Genomic DNA, 19,581 nt, shown 5'->3' on the forward strand with positions numbered 1-19,581 from the left:
TTTCGCTTAAGCAATTGTTTCAGAGGCTGCTGGGAAAAGCCAGAATAAATCTGTGTTTCCTGTAGAAATCTGAGCTGTGTCCGTTTGAATCACACATAGTAAATGTACACCCCCCCCCAGCTGAACTCCTTCACTTGATGTAGTGTGACAACACAGAGGATATTTTACCCAAAACATGTTCCACTACGAGTAGGTGGTGAACATAAGGATATTTAGGGGAAATCTTGCTATTCTACCAGCAGTAGCAGCAATAGCATTGTTACTCTATTTATGTAGGTTTGTGTCATCTAATTTAAGCTTTCAAATGTTAAATATTTGCAACTTACCTAGGCTTCTAGGCTCCTTTTATAGTCACTGAGGGAAAACCAGCACCTTCCTGCAGCAAACTCACCTGACGCTGAAAGACTGCTGGCGGTGGGTGAGGGGAGTCACGCTCTGTCCACTGGCTATTCAGCAGGCATAATCTCACTAGTTTAGGTCTAAGCTCCTAAATTGTAGAAGACTAAAGTCAGGTGAGATGAAGCCCTCCCTCCCCGGTCAGCACGTTGAGCAGAAGCAATGTTACAACCCCAGGCTGAGCTGCACATTACCACAGGTTTGGCTTGGTCCCAGCGGGACTATTTGCATAGTAAAGCATTACTCTTTGTAACCACTCCAAAATCTGGTCCCCTAGGAGTAGTAACGGCTCTTACGGCATTTGATTTAGTGTGGTGAAGATTCTGCAATGTTTGAAGAAGGTAGAACAGAACAAATTGTGCTTCTGCGTGTGAAGAAGGGGGAGGGGGACCAAGTCTTTGCTAGAAATGGTAAAAATAGTATTTTGAGTGATATTACTTCATGTATTTTAAAGAACTAATTGGGATGTTCTCTCTACAGCTTCCCTGTCAGCAATTAAAGCATCAGAGCTGTCACTAATGAATACTACTTAAAAATCAGCATTTTTAAAGATGCCTCACACTAAAATACCATTGCTGATTCCTAGAGGGAAAACCTGAGTGGTGTGTATTGCTGTGCAGCCATGACTATTGATTGTTATTGACTTTTTAATAGCTGATGCAGAGTGAAGACAGCAGGTCACCAGGACAGAATTAATGATACAGTTGAATCTGACTTAACTTCAGAATTATTCCTTGTGAAGGTGCTAAAAATTTGTAATACTCTTTTATGTTAAGTAGTTTTTCAGCTTGGGGCATATGAACACTTAAGATATCTTAGGTACAGGTCGGCGCTGTACTGGTGTCAGCTCAGCTGCCGGTAGCCAGTCACTGTACAAAGGGAGCCCATGTATAATTAGACTTCATATGATCAGCAAATGGGTACAAGTTTTTCCTAAAGAGAGCAACAAGTATCTTGTGTCCTCTGAGCTTGCTGACTAAACTCCTGTACAGCACTGAGCTCCTGCTTAAAGGCAGCGAATTGGCATTGCTCCCATAGAAATTGGGGGGGGTAAGTCCTCTCTACAACCGGTCTGTGTATGACTTTGGACAAGGTGCCTGTAGGTTCGTTTTCTGCTACTGTCTAATCATTTTTGAAATGCAGACTGTTATCTTTTCAGATCATGCATTAGCCCAGCTTATAAAAAATAAGAATAATACTCAAATGCTGCGCTTCTCTCTCTGCTGCCCCACCTTTTACTGTCCTCATGTGAGGAATAAGTCATAAATTGATTGAAAGAGTTTTTCTCACTAAATCAATGTTAAATATATAGACTGTTATACTGTTTTCTATATATTGATTAGATTTCTTACAGAGAGCGTGTGTTTTAATTTGGCAGAGTAAATATTTCAAGGATCTGTGAGTTCAATGATCAAGGTTTCTTACATAAGTTTTTGTGTGGGAGGCAGAGAGAAACGCCTTCCTCTTTCTCCGTTGTAATACATACATGCATATATACACATCCATTTTAAAGTTATTTTCCCAACGTGGCTGGACATAGAAATTGATGGTTGCGTACATACATGGAATTACGGTAGCAATCTCACAGTAGATACATTAATGCTTTTGTCAGAGGGTCCTATTAAGGAGATTAGCAAACCTAGTGAGGAGTTAATCTTCCATCTGTTAACAGCCACAAAGTATCCAATTGCCACTTACAGAAAGCAAAAGGAACTGAGTTTACTCTGCAGAGTTGGTACAATTTGGGGTGTGTCAATACCTACACCACTGATGTTCATGATTTTTCTGTTGAATTCAGTGGACTCTGGATCGGCCTGATATTTACAGCGTAACACTTGCAGGGGAACTTAGTTCCTTAAAAAATAAAGAAAATCTTCATTAGCTTGTTACTCTTCCAATTTTTCACATGTTCAGTTGCGCTGCTTCCTTAGTCAGCGATGATACGTTCATTTCTAGAGGTAATGCTTTGGCACTTAAATAGAAGACCCACATTTCACAAACAATGAGAACCCATGGATTGCATAAAGGACATGGCAGATAGAGATGAAATTATACTTCAGGCTCTTTAGATGTTAATGGAGGCTACTGTTTCAGCGCCTCTGGAAACCAGGCCACTTGAATACTGATGATAGCTGAGAGGTGTGACTAGGCATGGCAAACGGGGTAAGAATATGCATCAAGCATGACTGGAGAACATCTTTGTCCTTCTGCCAACACCCTGCTGACACCCGCTACTGGCACTGTAGGGGTCTGGCTTTATGTACTGTAAATGTTAAAAAAGTGAAACAGCATGTAGAGAATTCACTGTACTGGGTAAGGGGAAAAAGAAATGGAGGAGAAAGGGAGGGTCAACAGATGATTGATTCGGTGGCGTCAGACCGGGCATCCATTTAGGAACATCCACATGAGAATTCACAGCTCTATTTATTTTTAAAAGCCTACATTTTCACAGTTCAGCCTGTGGTCAGTCAGTTACAGGTATGTCTGTATTCTTGACAGATCTTACTTGTTGCATCACAAACTGATTTGTTGACGAGGGCGTTGAAATGTTTTCCTGTACTTTAAGTTTCTCTCTGATGGAGTAACAAAACGTAATAAAGAGAGGAGAAATATACAGCTGACCAGGAAACACTATGGTATAGTTTAAAGAATACATGAACTTGAGATGGTATTTTACAGTATTTTATGGCAATCTAATTGAAGTGCACCTTTTTGCCAGGTGTGATATGCACTGATGGTCCTTTCTTGCCCACCACTGTCAACGCTGCTGGGTTATTAGGGTTGCTCTACCCCACTACACCTGTTAGCATAATGTCAGCTGGAAACCTCAGACCGGTCAGGGTACTGCAAGTTCATCTATGTCCTCTTTAAAGCCACAAGGTTCAAGTACTTTCATGTTTCATACTGTATTTGTTCAGTCTCTCCTAAATAAATACCTTGTACATGAGACTAATCTCAGAGAAGGTAGTCCATGTGTATAAAAGCTCTAAGAAACTGCTTACCTGACATGTTTATTTATAGAGCACTAATCACCATGGTGCCTGGCACTGTCCCCATCCACATTTGCAACATGGTGTTGAGCTGACATGGTCTTGCTTGCAGTCCTTGGATTAGAAGGGCAAAACATTTTTGAGGGGGAACACGTTTCCTCCAGCCTTTCCCTGCTGGCCCAGGAGAGCTGTAGCTCCGCCAATTCAGTCTGCGAGGCCTCTAGTGCAAACCTGCCTTGAAGTGACTGGCTGTTGCATTGCTACACAGCTGGACTGACTTTATGAGATTTTACTTGTTTCTCGCATAGCACTGGTGCCCACCAATCCTACAAAGGAAGGAGACTTATCATGAGAAATTAAGTGGAAGAAGAGTTGAAATAAAAAAGTGCAAGTCTGTAAATTTGACCTTTATTGTACTCTGATGTTTAGTAGGATAAAATACAGGAAGGGCCAAATTTTTAAAAAGTAATTATGTCAGTGACTCGATATTTTGAGAATGCACAAAGTCCTGGCTCATTCTCCAGGTGGTGTGGGCTTAAAGCTACCATGCAGCTAGTTCATGGAGGCTGTATGTGACCTGTGCTGTAGTTAACACAAATGGCAGTTTTCTGCTTGTTCTTTCTTCCAGATTGCCTAGTTGTCACTACTTAAACTCACCATAGTGGTTGACCCTGGGGCTAAGCAATCCAATGATCCTGTAAACTCCTCAATGACATTAAAGTCACTGAAAGGAGAGTCCAACGCAAGTGGCAATCTTTGCCTTATGGTGAGATTTGGAGGGGAGCTCTAGACATGGGGAGAAGTCTTCCCCCAAGAAGGGCGATGTCCAGGGATGCCACAAGCAACCTATTTATCCCACACTTAAGATATCTGTTGCCCTATTTAGATGAGAAATTGGTATGTTTTTATATGCAACCCAAATAAAACATTGTTTTCTTTAACTAAAGCAGAAGTGCTTCTTCCATCAGCTCCAATGCAAGCTTCACATGTGCCTGAAGGAAGAAGAAACTCTGAGTTGTTTAACCTGCCTTGCTATGTTTTCATGTGTGTGACATACATACCTGTGAATTTCTGCCAGCAGGTCACACTCTCATTTCAAACTGAAGTGCCAAGCACGTCTCTGTGAGATGTGGACAGCATTTTGTACAGAAGAAGTCTGCGAAGGCAGCACAGACCCAGAGAGGTCCTTCGTTTTGGGCTGGCCCACCACAAACTGTGTGGTGAATTTCAGGTAAGAATTGAGATCTGTTTTATTTACCAAGTTACTTAAATGTTTTTAGGCTGACAGGTAACAAGTCTATCACGGATTCATTTCAGCACCAGGGAAGGTGGGAAGCAGGAACTTACTGATTCTTAAACCAATTCCTTCTACTGCTGTGATCAAGTCACTTGCCCTCCATGCCTCATCTCCTGTCTCTGCAAATGTGGCGGTGATACTCGCTTATCACTTAAAAAATTGAGAAAATATGTGATTTGGCAAAGCATTGTCTGTGCTGCAAACTCGCTCAGTGGAAATTCTGTTTTTTGGGGGGTATAATTTGACAAACACCTTGGCTAATTAATAAGATGAACTACAAATAGTAAACAGCCAAGCTAATGAAAGGATCAAAAAGACCATCGTAGGACACTTTTAAACAGAAGAGCTTGTATTGGAAATAGTGGGAAACATACAGTGAAATAGTGACCTTGTCCTATTTCTCTTTTTAATTTAATTGCACCAGAGAAAATATCAAAATTCCTCTTAAAGCAGAATCTCTGAATTTTAATAGAGAGAAAGACTTTCCGTCTGTCTTTGCAGCATTGACTGTAGGACACATAAGGGCTGTAGAGGTAATTTTAGTGATTAGGCTAATTTTAGTCTCAGCGGGAGGGCTCTGTCGTCAGTTTGGATAAGGGAGGGCATCGTCCCCCTGAAATCCCAGCTGCTTAGCCACAGTAATTTGGCTGGGTCTTGGAAAATGCATTTTCCTCTTTACCAACAGAGAGCAAAAGCTGATGCATGCAGCTTAATTTGTATGTCACATTGTCCCTATCCAAAGAGAATGCTGTGCACAAACTGCTCTCTGTTGAGCTGGTTGTGCTGTTTATGTTTTTTTCACTTAATAGTCCTGAAACAAAGCTGAAATTTTCTATTGATTTTCAGTTGAACTCTTGCCAATAAACATGAGCTCTGATCTAGAGACAGTACGTGGTTCTTTATAGCTATCAGAAAGTAGTTGGATAGGAAAGCAATAGCTTCAATCAAAACAGAGTCAGAGATTTTGTAGAAGTGAAATTATTTTATGTCTGGAAGTACACAGAAAAATCTAAAACACCACGCATGAGTCCGTAGGTGCATATCCAACAGAATTGAAGCAGCCAAAGCAGAATGACATTTTTACTGTTTACAAAGTGCATTCCCCTCACAACATCATTCAGTAGGTTTGTAGCTCCCTAAATGCCTGCTCTGAAAATTTGAAGAACTTGATTTGCAGAAGTAGCAGTGAGAATAGCAGTTACTCCATCTGGGGCAGGATTTAAATCAAGAAAATTGAAGCAAAATTAGGTTGGATTCCTTGCACTGTCCTATTATTAGCTACATTTAACTGGACAGTTTGTATCCTTGAAAGTGTATAAATGAGATAAAGATAATGAGATAAGCCTTAAAGTGTCCAAAGTTAAACCCTACTAAGTACAATGGGACCTTTTTTGATTGTGGCTTATGTGTACTTTGTAATGTGGTGATAAACCAAGTAATAAATAAGAAGAGAATTAGAACAGTGAAAGTGGAAAGAAGTCTATACACCTGAGGAAATACCTTTAAACTTCTGAATTAAGCTCTTATTTTAAAGTGCCTTCCTCTTCTATTTGGACATTAGTTTAAGAACTCAACCTGTTTCCTACTGAATTCACTGGTAAAGCTTTAACTTCTGTGATAAAAAATGGTAACTGGGGCTTTTGATCTCCATGGCAGGCTTTTCAGTTGATTTTGCGGGGAAACAGATTTTTCATTCAAATCTGGAAACACTTTTTAGTTTTTGTAGGTATTTATGGAAATTGCAACCAAGAAGCAGTCTGTGCCACCGTGGTTTGTACACAGGCTATTTTGGTATTAGAATGATGGCTGATTTGTCCCTGTTTTTCTATAATTCTTGCAGGTCTGCAGAACAAAAGGAAACATGGCTGTCTTTTTTGCAAAGGTACTTTATTATACAGTCTTTGAAGACGCTGAAAAGAATCCCAGTCATCTAGACCAGTGATTCCCAAGCTGTGGTACCTATGCCATCATAATAGATAACCTCTTTCAAAGTGATATTAAGAAAAAGAAATCTCACGTCTTCTCCCTGCAGAAGGTGGTATGTGCTGTTCATGCAATGATCACTGCGCAAGGAGGGAAATGCTTCCCTGTGCCTGAACATGGCTCAGCACAAAACTGGGGCGATTCCTATCATATGTGGTCCCTTCCCTAAGCAGTTGTAGGAGCCTCTGCACCATCGCTCTAGTTGAGCCTGGGGCTCTTCCCATGGTGATGGCATCTAAGCAAGCCCAGCTCAGGAACCTCTGCTCTAAGGCTGCTCATGGCTGGCTGTATTTTGGTCTTACAAAATGGACTCCAAGCTGGAGAGTATGATGGGAGGCTTTGCGTAAAAAGAGCTGTCTTATTTCAGTCAGTGTTTGGACAGAAAACAAAAAGTGGTGGTTTTGTTTTCTGGTCACCTAGTTCTGCTGGTTGAGGTTTGTGTCTTTATCTGATTCTTCAGGGTTCCTGGGGCTGTTTAAATCGTCCTTGCTGGGGATGATTTCTAATTCACTCTTCTCCTGTTCAGTCCTTTGAGCTGGTCTCTACAATGGATGTAACATTCCAGTAGGAACCTGTACTGCAGACTGAGGCATCACAATGATGGGTAGTTTTAGCTTGATTTTTTAAATCCAGTTTCTCTGCTGCTTACACTGATTTCTACAATGAACTTTAATACAACAGGGCATTACTGGGGGCCACGGTCAGCATCCCTTCCAGATACTGCTTGATGCTTTCTTGTCCTCAGAGATCTTTCTACTGCAGTACATCTGCAAACAATCTGCTTCTTATCCAGTCATTGCTTGATTGCTATTTAAATATCCATCTTGCTATTTATGTTTACGATATTAAAAATTTACTTGTTTTGTACTTGTTTTGTCAGTCGAATAAGAGAAGAGAAGGAAAAAGACTATCCTAAAAGCATTCCTCTGAAGATAATTGCAAAGGACGTGGGAACTTGTGCATATGTAAGTGCTCTTGAGCTAAATAGGGGTCTAAATCCACATCACCTATGAATGCTAGTCACCTGTAAATCCTTTGGATATTGGGGAGGCTTCCTTTGGGTTGCACCCTCCTTTAAAGATCCAGCCCCTTTAAAAGACTTGGCATATGCAGCCCTGAAATGTTTGTTTCCTGTGTTTAATACATGAGTTCCTTTTTAAAGACAGTGTGCTTGGTAAGAAATACTGGTTCTGGCACGCAAACTAAAGACTGTACAGTGTGAAGTCCCAAGAAAACACCTTTAGTGGAACTTACACATAAGAATCTTCAGAAATGCCAGTACAATGCATCCTTTTTTTGCTTGTAAAACTGATCTAAACCCACAGCTGCCTTCATTCAATTCAGCAAAGTTGCAACGTGCTTTATTGTTTATAACGATTGTAAGTCAGTAAAGCTGTGTATGTGAACACCCTGAAATTGCTTTAAGCATGTTTTTCATCAGCTAACTGATGTTGGTAGATTTATAGGCACAAGGTAAATTAGTAAGGAAAGGTCATCCACAGGGTGATTTGCACCTTTTTTACTAAGTAATTTTTAACCAATTTAAACTAAATTCTTTTATGTAGCCAGTTCCCCAGGGATACCCTAGCATTCAGTGATAATCCATCTATTCTTCCTCTGCTTCTTATACATTTGTCCTTTCTTTCTAACTGCACTTTTAAGATCTGTATTTCATGCTCAGAAGCCTAAATAGCATTTGCAAGGACACGAGAAATTTTTACAGAAGTTAGACTTCATTGGAGGTCTTTGCCCAACAGTGAATCTCCACTTAGAATTCTGTATTTGCATAAACGTAAGCATAAAGGAGTTCATCTTTTTTCAGATAATCATTAATAAGGTAAAGGATAATAGTTAGAATTGCCAGGTTGCTAAGACAAGTGTTAATAAACAATAACAATAATTGTGATAGTTAAAATGCAGGACTGCAGATCAAGCTGTGCTCAGGTGTAAATGTCTATAAATCATACACGCACTCAGGTGTTGCACCTTTGTATCAGGGTTTGTTTGGGGTTTTTTTAAATGTCTTTTCTCCTTAGCTATAATTAGCTCATGTGCCAAATATGGTTTCCTGATCCTGACAGTCCTAGAAATAACACACTGTAGTCCAGCTATTATCAGTAATAAAACAGTGGAGGAGCAGATGGAAACTTTCTGATGCAAGTAGTTCTTATGGCACTGTGGTCCCTGTGCTCCAGCAGCTGGAGATGCCCAAGAATTATTTCATTTTCGGATGGTAAGGAAGGCTGAACACAAGACACAAACCATTTTATTATATTCTAGCCAAGAGCAAAACTTATGCAAATGTGCTGACCTACTCCTGAGAGCCAGATGTCATTGCTTCAGGCAAATGTTAAATTTTTTATGGTATGAGCATTCGGATATGTCCTGAAGCAAGATATACAGTATTCTCACTACTTTCTTTTGATTGCCATGGCAGCTTGTTACCATCAGAGACTTATACAAATGTACAGCTCAGATCTTTTCTAAATGCAAAATGTCAGGCGTTTGTTTCACCTGAACACCCTATGGCCAGTATAAAATTGATATGCTACACAGGGGAGCAGCGTATAGCAAACTGTCTTGGGACTGGCAGTGAACATTTGCATCCCAGCTCTGCCACCTTCCCTTCCTTGGGCCATTGGATACGGCTGGGCGGTTTGTTGCAGCGGGCATGCGTTTGTTCTGCCAGGGCTTTAGGCTGGCCACGAACCAGCTGCAATCCCAAAGCTGTGTAGTCTTGTTAGCAGAGCCAAACTAGCATGCTTCTAAAGAGGGCTTAGTAACTTATGCTTGATGTGTGGGAGCTGCCTGTCGGCTTGGAAGTGAGGCCAGCGTGGGTGTGATGGTGCAAGCAAAAACCACTCTGGACACTTGTTTCTGCCTCTGCAAGGGGATGGCAGCGGTGCTGCCACATCCTGGCGGGGCTGAGGATGGAGTCGTTAATCCTGGTGCGTTTGAACTGCCCTGCATAAGAGCAACCCATGGTGTGGAGGTACAGAGCATCGCCCAGCTGTACGGGAGTAATGCTGGTGCCAGGCAGCAGGTGCTGAAATCTCACTCTGGAAAGACTGCCCTGTGGAAAGCGTCTCTTCCTCCGACAGGAAGCTCAGCACTTCGTCCTGGTGGCCGTAGCTATTTAGAAAGCGGTGTTTCTGCAGATCCATGCTTTTCCATACTGCTGATCAGCAGATTCTGGAGGATGCCAGAGAGGTAGCATTTTAACTGGATGGAAGATTACCAACAGGAAGCGTTTCTGGTATTAAGCCAAATCTATCTTTGAGAAGTCTATATAGAAAGTGGCAAAGGATATAAAGATGAACAGCCTGTGTACAGTATTTTCTTACCAGGGAGACCTTCAATAGAAAAGGACGGAAATGATTAAAAATTGGTACGAGAACCTCTTATTTCACTGAAAAACTCATTTTTTTCAAAGAAAACTGGTATGCTTTTAAATTAATCAAACCATTAAGTTTCCCTCATGCAGTGTCTAAAGTGCAGTTAGTGGCTGTGTCTTTTTGCATATTTTAATGTGGAGGTCTGTACCCAGTAATCATGGCACTCTCCCGTCTGATGGAGATGGGGAAGCGGGGAGCAAATACAGAAAGTATGTGACAAAGCAGAAGAGTCAAACCTTAGTCTCAGACAACTGAGTCTTCCTCTATGTAGTATAACTTATTTATCAATTAAATTTTAACAGGATACTCTCCATTTTTGAACAATGAATTATGCAGAGCTATTGCACTTCAGATACTCTTTGCAAATCCAAATTTTTAATGCCACTTTCCTCTTCCCCTTTTTTCTGTTCACAGTCAAAAACCCTGAGTGTAACCAATGTTGATACAGCAAATGATGTAATTCTCATGGCCCTGCAGCAGCTGGGAATTAATGTAAGTCCTTGCACCAGTTTTAATGAGTCTTTTTGTAGTAATTTTAATAATCAAATCTTCTCTTGCACTTCTTCCAAGTTTTAGGATATGAACATTAATTGAATCCTTTATCATAGCAATTCACTGTTGTTGAAATGAAGCAAAAGTGCCTAGCTATTATATAGACCTCCGGAGATCATCTGGTGCCTTAGAAATTTTGAATAATTCTTTCATGCCTGTAAGGGATCCGTCATGTTTGAAGTTTGTTTTAAATCTGTTTTGCTGATGCCTAAGAGGAGATATCTTGACACACAAGAAGTGAGAATTTGATACAGCTCCTTTTGCATACTTCAGTATGAACAGGAAACCTACTGACCCGCTTGTTAGTTGGTTTCAAAATGTGCAAACATGCATGATCAGCTGTGTTCCCAGATTACACGTACAAGCACTGTTCTCAAGTGTCCAAAACAGACACTCTAAATATCCATGGACCTTTAGTGTCATGTGAGATATGAATGTAGCTGAGTGCACAGAATCTGAATGCACCCAATTTAAGCAATGGCCTGAAACTGTTTTGGAAAAAGGCTTTTGCAGGACTTAGGATAATGCAGGGTAGTGCACCGAGTAGATGCAGTGACTCCTAGTAGATCAAGTACTGCCTCAATTGGCTGCCTTTGCTCTAAACCGGACAAGGTAGTGCCTCAGGTGTACTAATGCATCAGTGCCAGGGACAAGAATTCTGCTCCCTTATTCTGTTTCTCTCATTGTTTCACACTGTGGCTCCAGCCAACACCGATGATTATAGAAGCCCCTGGATGACAGCTTTTTAACTGGCCTGTCAGTCTACTGTGTGGGTAATGAGATTTTTTTAAATGTCTTAGTCTTGATGTATGTGTTGAGCTCATTGCATGGACTCTGACAAGTCTTTCCGTACCACAGCCCTGAGTGCGAAGAGTCAAATATGACCAAATGCCACTCTTGTGCTTCCCCAGGGCTTCCGGAGACCCCCAGAAAAAGTTAGAGTAACCTCAGAATTTGCCTTCCCTAGCATTCATTATCCCTAATTTATACAGGCTTTTAATGAATCCAGGGGCCTATTCTGCTAGCTTGGTATTTCCTAGGTACAGCAATTTCTGTCTATCTAAGTGTCTTGTTATGGCTCAGGCATCCCTTTTACACCAGGGCTGCGGCTCTGGCCCGAGCTCCGGATCCAGCAGTTTATCCAATTAGGGTAGCTCTGGAGTTGATAAGGGACTGCAAGGTGAAGAGGATAGGATGTGAGTTAAAATCCATCCCATTGTCTACCCCAGTCTGCACCAAAAATCAAAAGACTGTGCTGTATTACAACTGCAAGTCTTTACTATGATGTGTTTCATTTTTACCCATTTTATGGGTGTCATTTGCACTTCCTCATTTTGCGTACAGAAAAAACAGGAAAATGGTAGTATTGGAAGAGAATATTTTGTTTTAAATGAGCAGGAGGAGGAGCTGGTTAGGCTTCAGCTTTGTGTTCTTTTGTATGTATCACGATCAACCCTTTCCTCCTCTTTACATTTTTATTTCAAGTGGAAAAAGAATGAAAGCCATCTGAAAGATGTAAAATCTTGCCTGCAGAATTATTTTCCCAAGTAATATACCACACTTTTTCACTGCATCTTCATAGCATAAAGCCTTTTTCATTAGAGGCATATCATAAGATTAGCAATAAAAACAAACAAGCTAAATAAATGAAGCTATAGTCTGTATATCAATCAAACACCCAACCCCCTCGTAGGACTGTTCTGACTGCGAGGAAGCTTTTCCTTATGCGCCGTCTCGAGGGTTTTTATTTATGTCCAGAGAGAACCACTTGAAAGGAGCTCTACGACTTTTCAATGGCAATTATAAAAACTACATTTCACATGTTGTGTGATTAATGGGGCTATTACTTTGGCTGAGTTCACTCTGGTTTAACGCATCAGGGTTTTTCCCTCTGTGGTTTGTCTGGTAAAATGACAACTAGTTCGTGCGAAATGGCATTGATCATCTGTTCCAAATTACCAAGTGGGGCAGAAAGAAGGGCCTTGGGTTTCCCAGCTCCGTAAGTACACTTGCTGATTTTTCTGGGACAGCCGCATTTGTACTGACAAATGGCCTCATAAAGCCCATAAAGGACAACATTTGCAATCGAGAGATGAGCAGTCTGCCTCCTGAAACTGCTCTAACTAGCTCTTCCCCTTCCCCTGCTTCCCCTTCACAGCAACGAACCCTTTCATATATATATTTAAAAGGAAAAGTAAATACCCTTTCTTGTGCTCCTCAGCTGTATTTATTTGCTCCTGGCTGCTTGCCCTGAGGCATCAGAGATGTCTCCAAAGCCTATTTATTTTCCTTCTGCCCCCTGCTAGCTAATTTAACAGCAGTGCTAATATGGGCCAGAAAGCTCTGTGAGTCAGAGAGCAAACTGCGAAGACTTTATTGGGTGTATCAGCATTACACCGGGTGTGTGCAGCAAGTAGAAAAAGTCTCAAGAACTTTGGGGACACTCATGAAGGTCCAGACAATGCAGGATAGTAGGCAAATCTCTTTAAAAGGAGGTAGGATTTAATTTTAGAGCTAAATAAATGCTGTCATGAGGTATTTATCACCAGATAAATTTTTGTAGCCAGAAAACTTTTAGACTTAATTATCCTGATTTAGCAGTGTCACTGAAAAGGGATTTAAGGTATAATAGATCACTTCTCATGCAGTGTATTTATCCACTTGCTATTACCTTTTGTCCTGAGAGTGCTTTATATTAAATGTCATTCTTTTTATCTCTACCGTCTCACCATCATACCTGAAATAATGTACTATTCTTCAGTTAAACTGCAATATTGACTTGTATATTTATGCTAAAGGCAATATTTAGAATTTGCTTTCAAATCAGCGGTTTTACACAGCTTTTCGCAAAGATGTTCACATTTTCCAATCCTCTGGAAATTGTCTCCTTTGATGTAAATTTATCCTCTCCACTGTAAATTTTAAAAGAGAGCTCAGCAGTCTTAAAGCACTGTCCAGCGTTCCCCAGTCCTTCCACACAAAAAGGCTGCACAAAAGGGCTGACGGCAGCCCTATGAGCAGATTTCTGGACAGCGTTGAGTGCCAGGAGCCCCTTGGGTGCCATCCTGCAGGTGCTCCTGCCCTGCTGTCCAGCGCAGGGCACGGGATGCTGTCGGCTAGTGAGCCTGAGCTCCGTAGAGGAGCTGCGGAGATGGTGGAGCAGAGGTCTCAGGTGTGAAGCTGGGCGTGCCTGTGTGCCAGAGCACGTCCTGGAGGATGCGATTACCCTGGTACTCAGGACGGAGCTGAAGGGTCACCTTAGCTCACAAGAACTGCCCGCTGTCTGCCACACGCTCTGCAGCAGGCCTCCGCTTCATGCTGCTTATCTGTAATCCCTCTGGGGGATCAGACCTGTCTCTCCTCAGGGCTGGGTGCTGCTCAGTGCCAGCAGGGAGACGTGGGGCACAGAGGTGCTGGGAGCCAGGAGTGGCACAGAGGTCCACTCCACGCTGGGGACTGCCTCATTTACAGCCTCCTGACAGTGGGGAGGCACGCAGGCCGGAGACTGACTCAGCCACATGGCGGAGGGGTCTGGCATGACTAACGTCTTGCTCTGACCTCAAAAGCAATCCTGAGTCCCAGCAGGCTGTGACCTACATCCCCCTGCTTCCAGGAGCATTGAAGGAACTGGGGCTAATCTCCCCCTTTTTCTTCAGAAATAACGGGCTCCAGCCCCTCTCACTGCTCAGAGCTGGATCCTGATCACATAAACCACATTGCACATGACATCTCCATCCTTTATGGGATGTGGGGGGAAACATAGTGACAAAGGATGAGGAAAAGGCTGAGGTACTTAATGCCATCTGTGCCTCAGTCTTTAACAGTCAGACCAGTTGTTCTCCAGGCACCGAGCCCCCTGAGCTGGAAGACAGGGACAGGGAGGAGAATGAAGCCACCATAATCCAAGGGGAAATGGTTAGCAACCTGCTACGCCACACAGACACACACAAGTCTCTGGGGCTGGATGGGATCCACCCAAGGGCACTGAGGGGGCTGGCAGAGGTGCTCACCAAGCCACTTTCCATCATCTATCAGCAGCCCTGGCTAACCGGGGAGGTCCCAGTTGACTGGAGGTCAGCAAGTGTGATGCCCATCTACAAGAAGGGCCAGAAGGAGGATCCGGGGAACTACAGGCCTGTCAGCCTGACCTTGGTGCTGAGGAAGGTTATGGAGCAGATCATCCTGAGTGCCATCCTGCGGCACGTACGGGACAACCAGGGGATCAGGCCCAGTCAGCATGGGTTTAAGAAAGGCAGGTCCTGCTTGACTAACCTGATCTCCTTCTATGACAAGGTGACCCGCTCAGTGGATGAGGGAAAGGCTGTGGATGTTGTCTGCTTGGACTTTAGTAAAGCCTTGGACACCATTTCCCACAGCATTCTCCTGGAGAAACTGGCTGCTCATGGCTTGGACAGGCATACTCTTTGCTGGGTAAAAAAACTGGCTGGATGGCCAGGCCCAAAGAGTTGTGGTGAATGGAGTTAAATCCAGTTTGTGGCCGGTCACAAGTGGTGTTCCCCAGGGCTCAGTATTGGGGCCAGTTCTGCTTAATATCTTTATCAGTGATCTGGATGAGGGGATTGAGTGCCCCCTCAGTACGTTTGCAGACAACACCCAGTTGGGCAGAGGTGTTGATCTGCTGGAGGGTAGGAAGGCTCTACAGAGGGACCTGGACAGGCTGGATCGATGGGCCAAGGCCAACTGTATGAGGTTCAAGAAGGCTCAGTGCCGGGTCCTGTGCTTGGGTCACAACAACCCCATGCAATGCTACAGGCTTGGGGAGGAGTGGCTGGAGAGCTGCCTGGCAGAAAAGGACCTGGGGATGCTGGTCAACAGCCAGCTGAATATGAACCAGCAGTGTGCTCAGGTGGCCAAGAGGGCCAATGGGATCCTGGCTTGTATCAGGAATAGTGTGACCAGCAGGACCAGGGAAGTGATAGTGCCCCTGTACTTGGCACTGGTGAGGCTGCACCTCAAATACTGTGTTCAGTTTTGGGCCCCTCACTACAAGAAGGACATCGAGGTGCTGGAGCGTGTCCAGAGCAGGGCAACGAAGCTGGTGAAGGGTCTGGAGCACAAGTCTTATGAGGAGCAGCTGAGGGAGCTGGGGTTGTTTAGCCTGGAGAAGAGGAGGCTGAGGGGAGACCTTACTGCTTTCTACAACTGCCTGAAAGGAGGTTGTAGCGAGGTAGGGGTCAGTCTCTTCTCCCGAGTAACAAGTGATAGGACAAGAGGAAATGGCCTCAAGCTGCACCAGGGGAGGTTTGGATTGGATATTAGTAAAAATTTCTTCACTGAAAGGGTAGTCAGGCACTGGACCAGGCTGCCCAGGGAAGTGGTTGAGTCCCCATCCCTGGAGGTATTTAAAAGAGGTGTTGTTGTGGTGCTTAGGGAGATGGTTTAGTGGTGGACTTGGCAGTGCTAGGTTAATGGTTGGAGTTGATGATCTTAAAGGTCTTTTCCAACCTGAATGATTCCATGATTTTATAATTCTATGACAGATATAATTCAGAAGCTTTGCTGGTGGCAAATTCGGGCACTGCAGAAGTAAAGGGCGTTCCTTTGACCCTGCTGGCAAGGTGCAGATTATCCTTACATTGTGAGAGACCTAACGCGAACCTGTTCTTAATGGCTGGCAAACTTATTCTTAATTTTCATTTTAAAGGGCTCTGAAAAAGACTACAAACTGTGGGTGATTTCAGGAAGAGAAGATGCTCCTTATCCTCTTATTGGTAAGTTCTTGACATGGGTTTGTTTTTCAACATTCACTCAGTTTTTAGTGCTGAAGGAAGCAAAAAATACAGAGAAGACTGAAATACAGTTTCCTCTTTTGTTTTGTTTTGTTATTCCCGTTTTTTCTCTTACTTCCCTGTCACACAAGTTGGCCTATTTGGGGAGCTAGTCAGATGCTGATCCTTTGTTTTGAAGAGCATTTGTCTGCTTGTGTCACTAAGAGGTTGAAAAAGTTCATTTATTTGTGACCCAATTTTGCTGCATGAGCCTCAGTCTTTCTACAGATTCAGCCTCTCCGCTCACTCACCTCCTCTCCTGGAGCCAGTCCAGCTTTACCATATTTCTTCCTACACTTCCATAGCACTGTTTACTCCCCTCCTCAGCAAAACTCAGTAGAGTTTTGAGAAATGTTCTTTTCTCCCACAACTCAAGTTAACTGATTCAAGAGGTCCTTTCCAATTCCATATTTCTCTTACTGGCTGACAGCTCCCCTCTGATTAGGGGCAAATTATTGCTTATTCACTTTCTAAAATGCTTTTTGAAACATTTCCTCCCCAAGAATCAACCCAAAGCTCAGAAGTGATTGGATGGAGTGATTTGATTTTGGCCCATGATTCACTGAGAACAAATCCCTTCCTGTTATTAAGAACCTTTCCCTGTGGAAGCCTGGCATTACTTGTGCTATATGAGTTCACAGATGATTAGAACAAGAAAAATTTGTGGATTTTCTGTTTTCCTCCTGCAAATCTAACCCCAGTAAATCTTAGCATTCCTTCTTAAAGCAGCCTTAGGTACAAAATGCTTTGCTGGAGTCAAACAACATTAATATTTATGAAATGTCTAACTTGTGCACCTTATAGACAGTGCAAACTGTTTTGTCTTTGAAACATACCAGACTTTGTCTTTCTGACTATTATGTGTAGCTTCTTCAGATAAAATCACAGCCATGGTTTTAAACATAGAACCAGAGAACTGAGAGATGGGAAAGGCCTTTCTAACTGACTGACTCTATCTCACTGCAAATTCAAGTTACCATCCTTGGAAAAGAAGAATCTGATATAAAATTGATGCCGTTCTTGATATTTATGCAAAGGTTTATTAGATAAGGCCAGCTTTTATCATAGGCAGACATCAGAAGCAGAGTTTGACTGTGCTTCAGCTTCACACTACCTATAATTTCAAATAACATCTCTTCCACTATCAGTGTTCAAGTCTAAGTGCAAGTTAACTAAAACGTCTTAACATTGTGCCCATATTTAATGTATTTCAACTGCCAGGTCTTTATACAAGTCCGAAAAATATCTTTCTGGTGGCATTTTTGAATGCTCCTCCAGAAATGAATTGCCTCTGTGTAGTCCCCAAAGATGCTGGTTAATGCCAAGCATAGCTCATTTGCGTTTGCCCTGTGATTAACGTTTCCTTCCTGTTTCAGCCTCAGACAGGAACTGTAATTGTGTCTCGTTTGACTGAGTTGATGGCTGTTGCATGGTGAGGGAGGGAAGATCACTTTCACACTGGATTTTTTGGTTTTTCACGCTCAGCAAAAATTCATTAGATGGCTGCTCCCAAAATCTCCTTTCTTGCCAGAATCATGTGAGCAACCAGCACCTAAACTTTCAGCGTCACGAGTAAATCAGCAGAAAGAATAAACACTGAATTCAGAAATAGTCACTTGTATTTTTTCTGATGGGCTTTTATGCGATACAGCTGTAATAGGTCTGGTTTTACTTTTATGTCTGTTTAACTACACTGAACACAGTAACTCTGTATCTGCCAGCGTATGATTTATGCCGGTGTAAATATGCAGAAAAGCATCAATTCTGAGATTACTGAGAGAGAAAGTGCTGCAGGCCAGCATGCAAAATCTGCTTTTCCTCCAAGGCAGATGAAGTTTTGCAAGTCTCCAGTCAATCCAACACAGATTATTATGATTTCTCTTTGAACAGGACATGAATATCCCTTTGGAATTAAAATGAGCCACATTCGCGACGCTATGCCCCATGGATCAAAGCACTGTGCCTGCCCCAGGCAGCTTCAGGGGTCCTTCTTGACGGAGCAGCTGCCCCAGGAGCTGCAGTGCCAGTTTGTGCTGAAGCCAAGCCGCCTGGCTGTGTGCCAGCAGCTGAACGGTACGTCGCCCCACTCGCCCCAGCATCGTCCACCCACAGCCCGGCTACCTCCCTGGCTCTGCTATAGAAAGCAAACGTGCCGGAATGGGGGGGGGAGTGGAAAAAGAAGAGCAGTACGCAGATGTACCTTCCAGCTGCACGGGGGATTTTGCAATGTCTGTCAAATGGTTGTTCTAAAACCAGTGAAAGAAAGACAAGATCTCTCCTGTGCAATTTTTTATAAGTCTATTAGCTGAGCTTCTCTTTGCAGCCCTTGCTGTGCTCTGTAGGAAAGCAGGGTGGTTTTACGGTTCAGGAGTCAAGGCTTGACTTCAGCCCAGAATTCCCATGCAGCGTTTGTCAGCATCCTTTATCTCAACAAGGTACTTAGGACTACACACCTGCCTCACTGGGACCCTCACATGGCAAAGCCTAGGCATGTGCTTGAGTACCTAGATGAAGTGAGCGAATAAAACTTCTTTGTTTCAGTTTTCTTTGAGTAAAATGAAGACAGTAATGTTTTCTCCTGCCTTTGGTCTTGATGCTGCAAAAATACGAGCACCTGCTCTCTGTTTTGTACTCTGCCATCAATGACGCAATGACTGCTCACTGCTCATGAGTAAAAAAAACCAAGGAGATCTTTACAGGATTGGGGCATTAGACTAAAAACTCTGTAGGGCAAGGATGCATCCCGTGGTGTGTTTTTATTGTGCTTAACACACTGGCATGCTCAGCTCAATAGAAACTCTGCCTTACTTCACTATTAAGGACCGTATAATAATAAAAATAAGATATGCACACTGTCATCCTGTGCACTCCCCAATAGCTAAGATCTTCCACAATATGTGAATAGAATCCATTTGAAATGTTTTTAGAAATTAAATATAGTGAGGCTATACCAGTGTCTATTACAAATTATTCCGGAAATTGATTGCATTTTGTATAAATTAATTTCCTTTCCACACTCCTTCATCCCCCCTTCCCCAGTAATTTTATCATATATTACTTCATGGCATATTTTAAGAATGAGGCAATCTAGCAAAGGGGTGTAATTAGGTTTACAGGCCCCGCTTGGCAGCTGATGTTGACTGGCAAGAGAAAATAGAAATGCAAATCAGGCCTGTAAA

General features: G+C 42.8%; 1 protein-coding gene across 2 annotated transcripts in view; it reads left to right on the plus strand.

Moving 5' to 3' along the window:
* The window catches only part of ARHGAP20 (Rho GTPase activating protein 20), a 62,916-nt gene that overhangs the window by 30,174 nt on the left and 13,161 nt on the right, over positions 1–19,581 (plus strand). The window contains exons 4-9 of one of the 2 annotated variants that reach the window (XM_087757330.1): positions 4,465–4,617; positions 6,524–6,565; positions 7,547–7,631; positions 10,476–10,553; positions 16,279–16,345; positions 18,293–18,475. In XM_087757330.1, the coding sequence (XP_087613456.1) occupies positions 4,465–4,617; positions 6,524–6,565; positions 7,547–7,631; positions 10,476–10,553; positions 16,279–16,345; positions 18,293–18,475 (608 nt within the window). The remainder of the gene's footprint in view (positions 1–4,464; positions 4,618–6,523; positions 6,566–7,546; positions 7,632–10,475; positions 10,554–16,278; positions 16,346–18,292; positions 18,476–19,581) is intronic. The other variant, XM_087757332.1, reaches the window with a different exon arrangement.

Source organism: Nipponia nippon, unplaced genomic scaffold, assembly GCF_047370975.1.
Source record: "Nipponia nippon isolate SJK-2023a ecotype South Korea unplaced genomic scaffold, ASM4737097v1 scaffold_2, whole genome shotgun sequence".
Taxonomy (NCBI): domain Eukaryota; kingdom Metazoa; phylum Chordata; class Aves; order Pelecaniformes; family Threskiornithidae; genus Nipponia; species Nipponia nippon.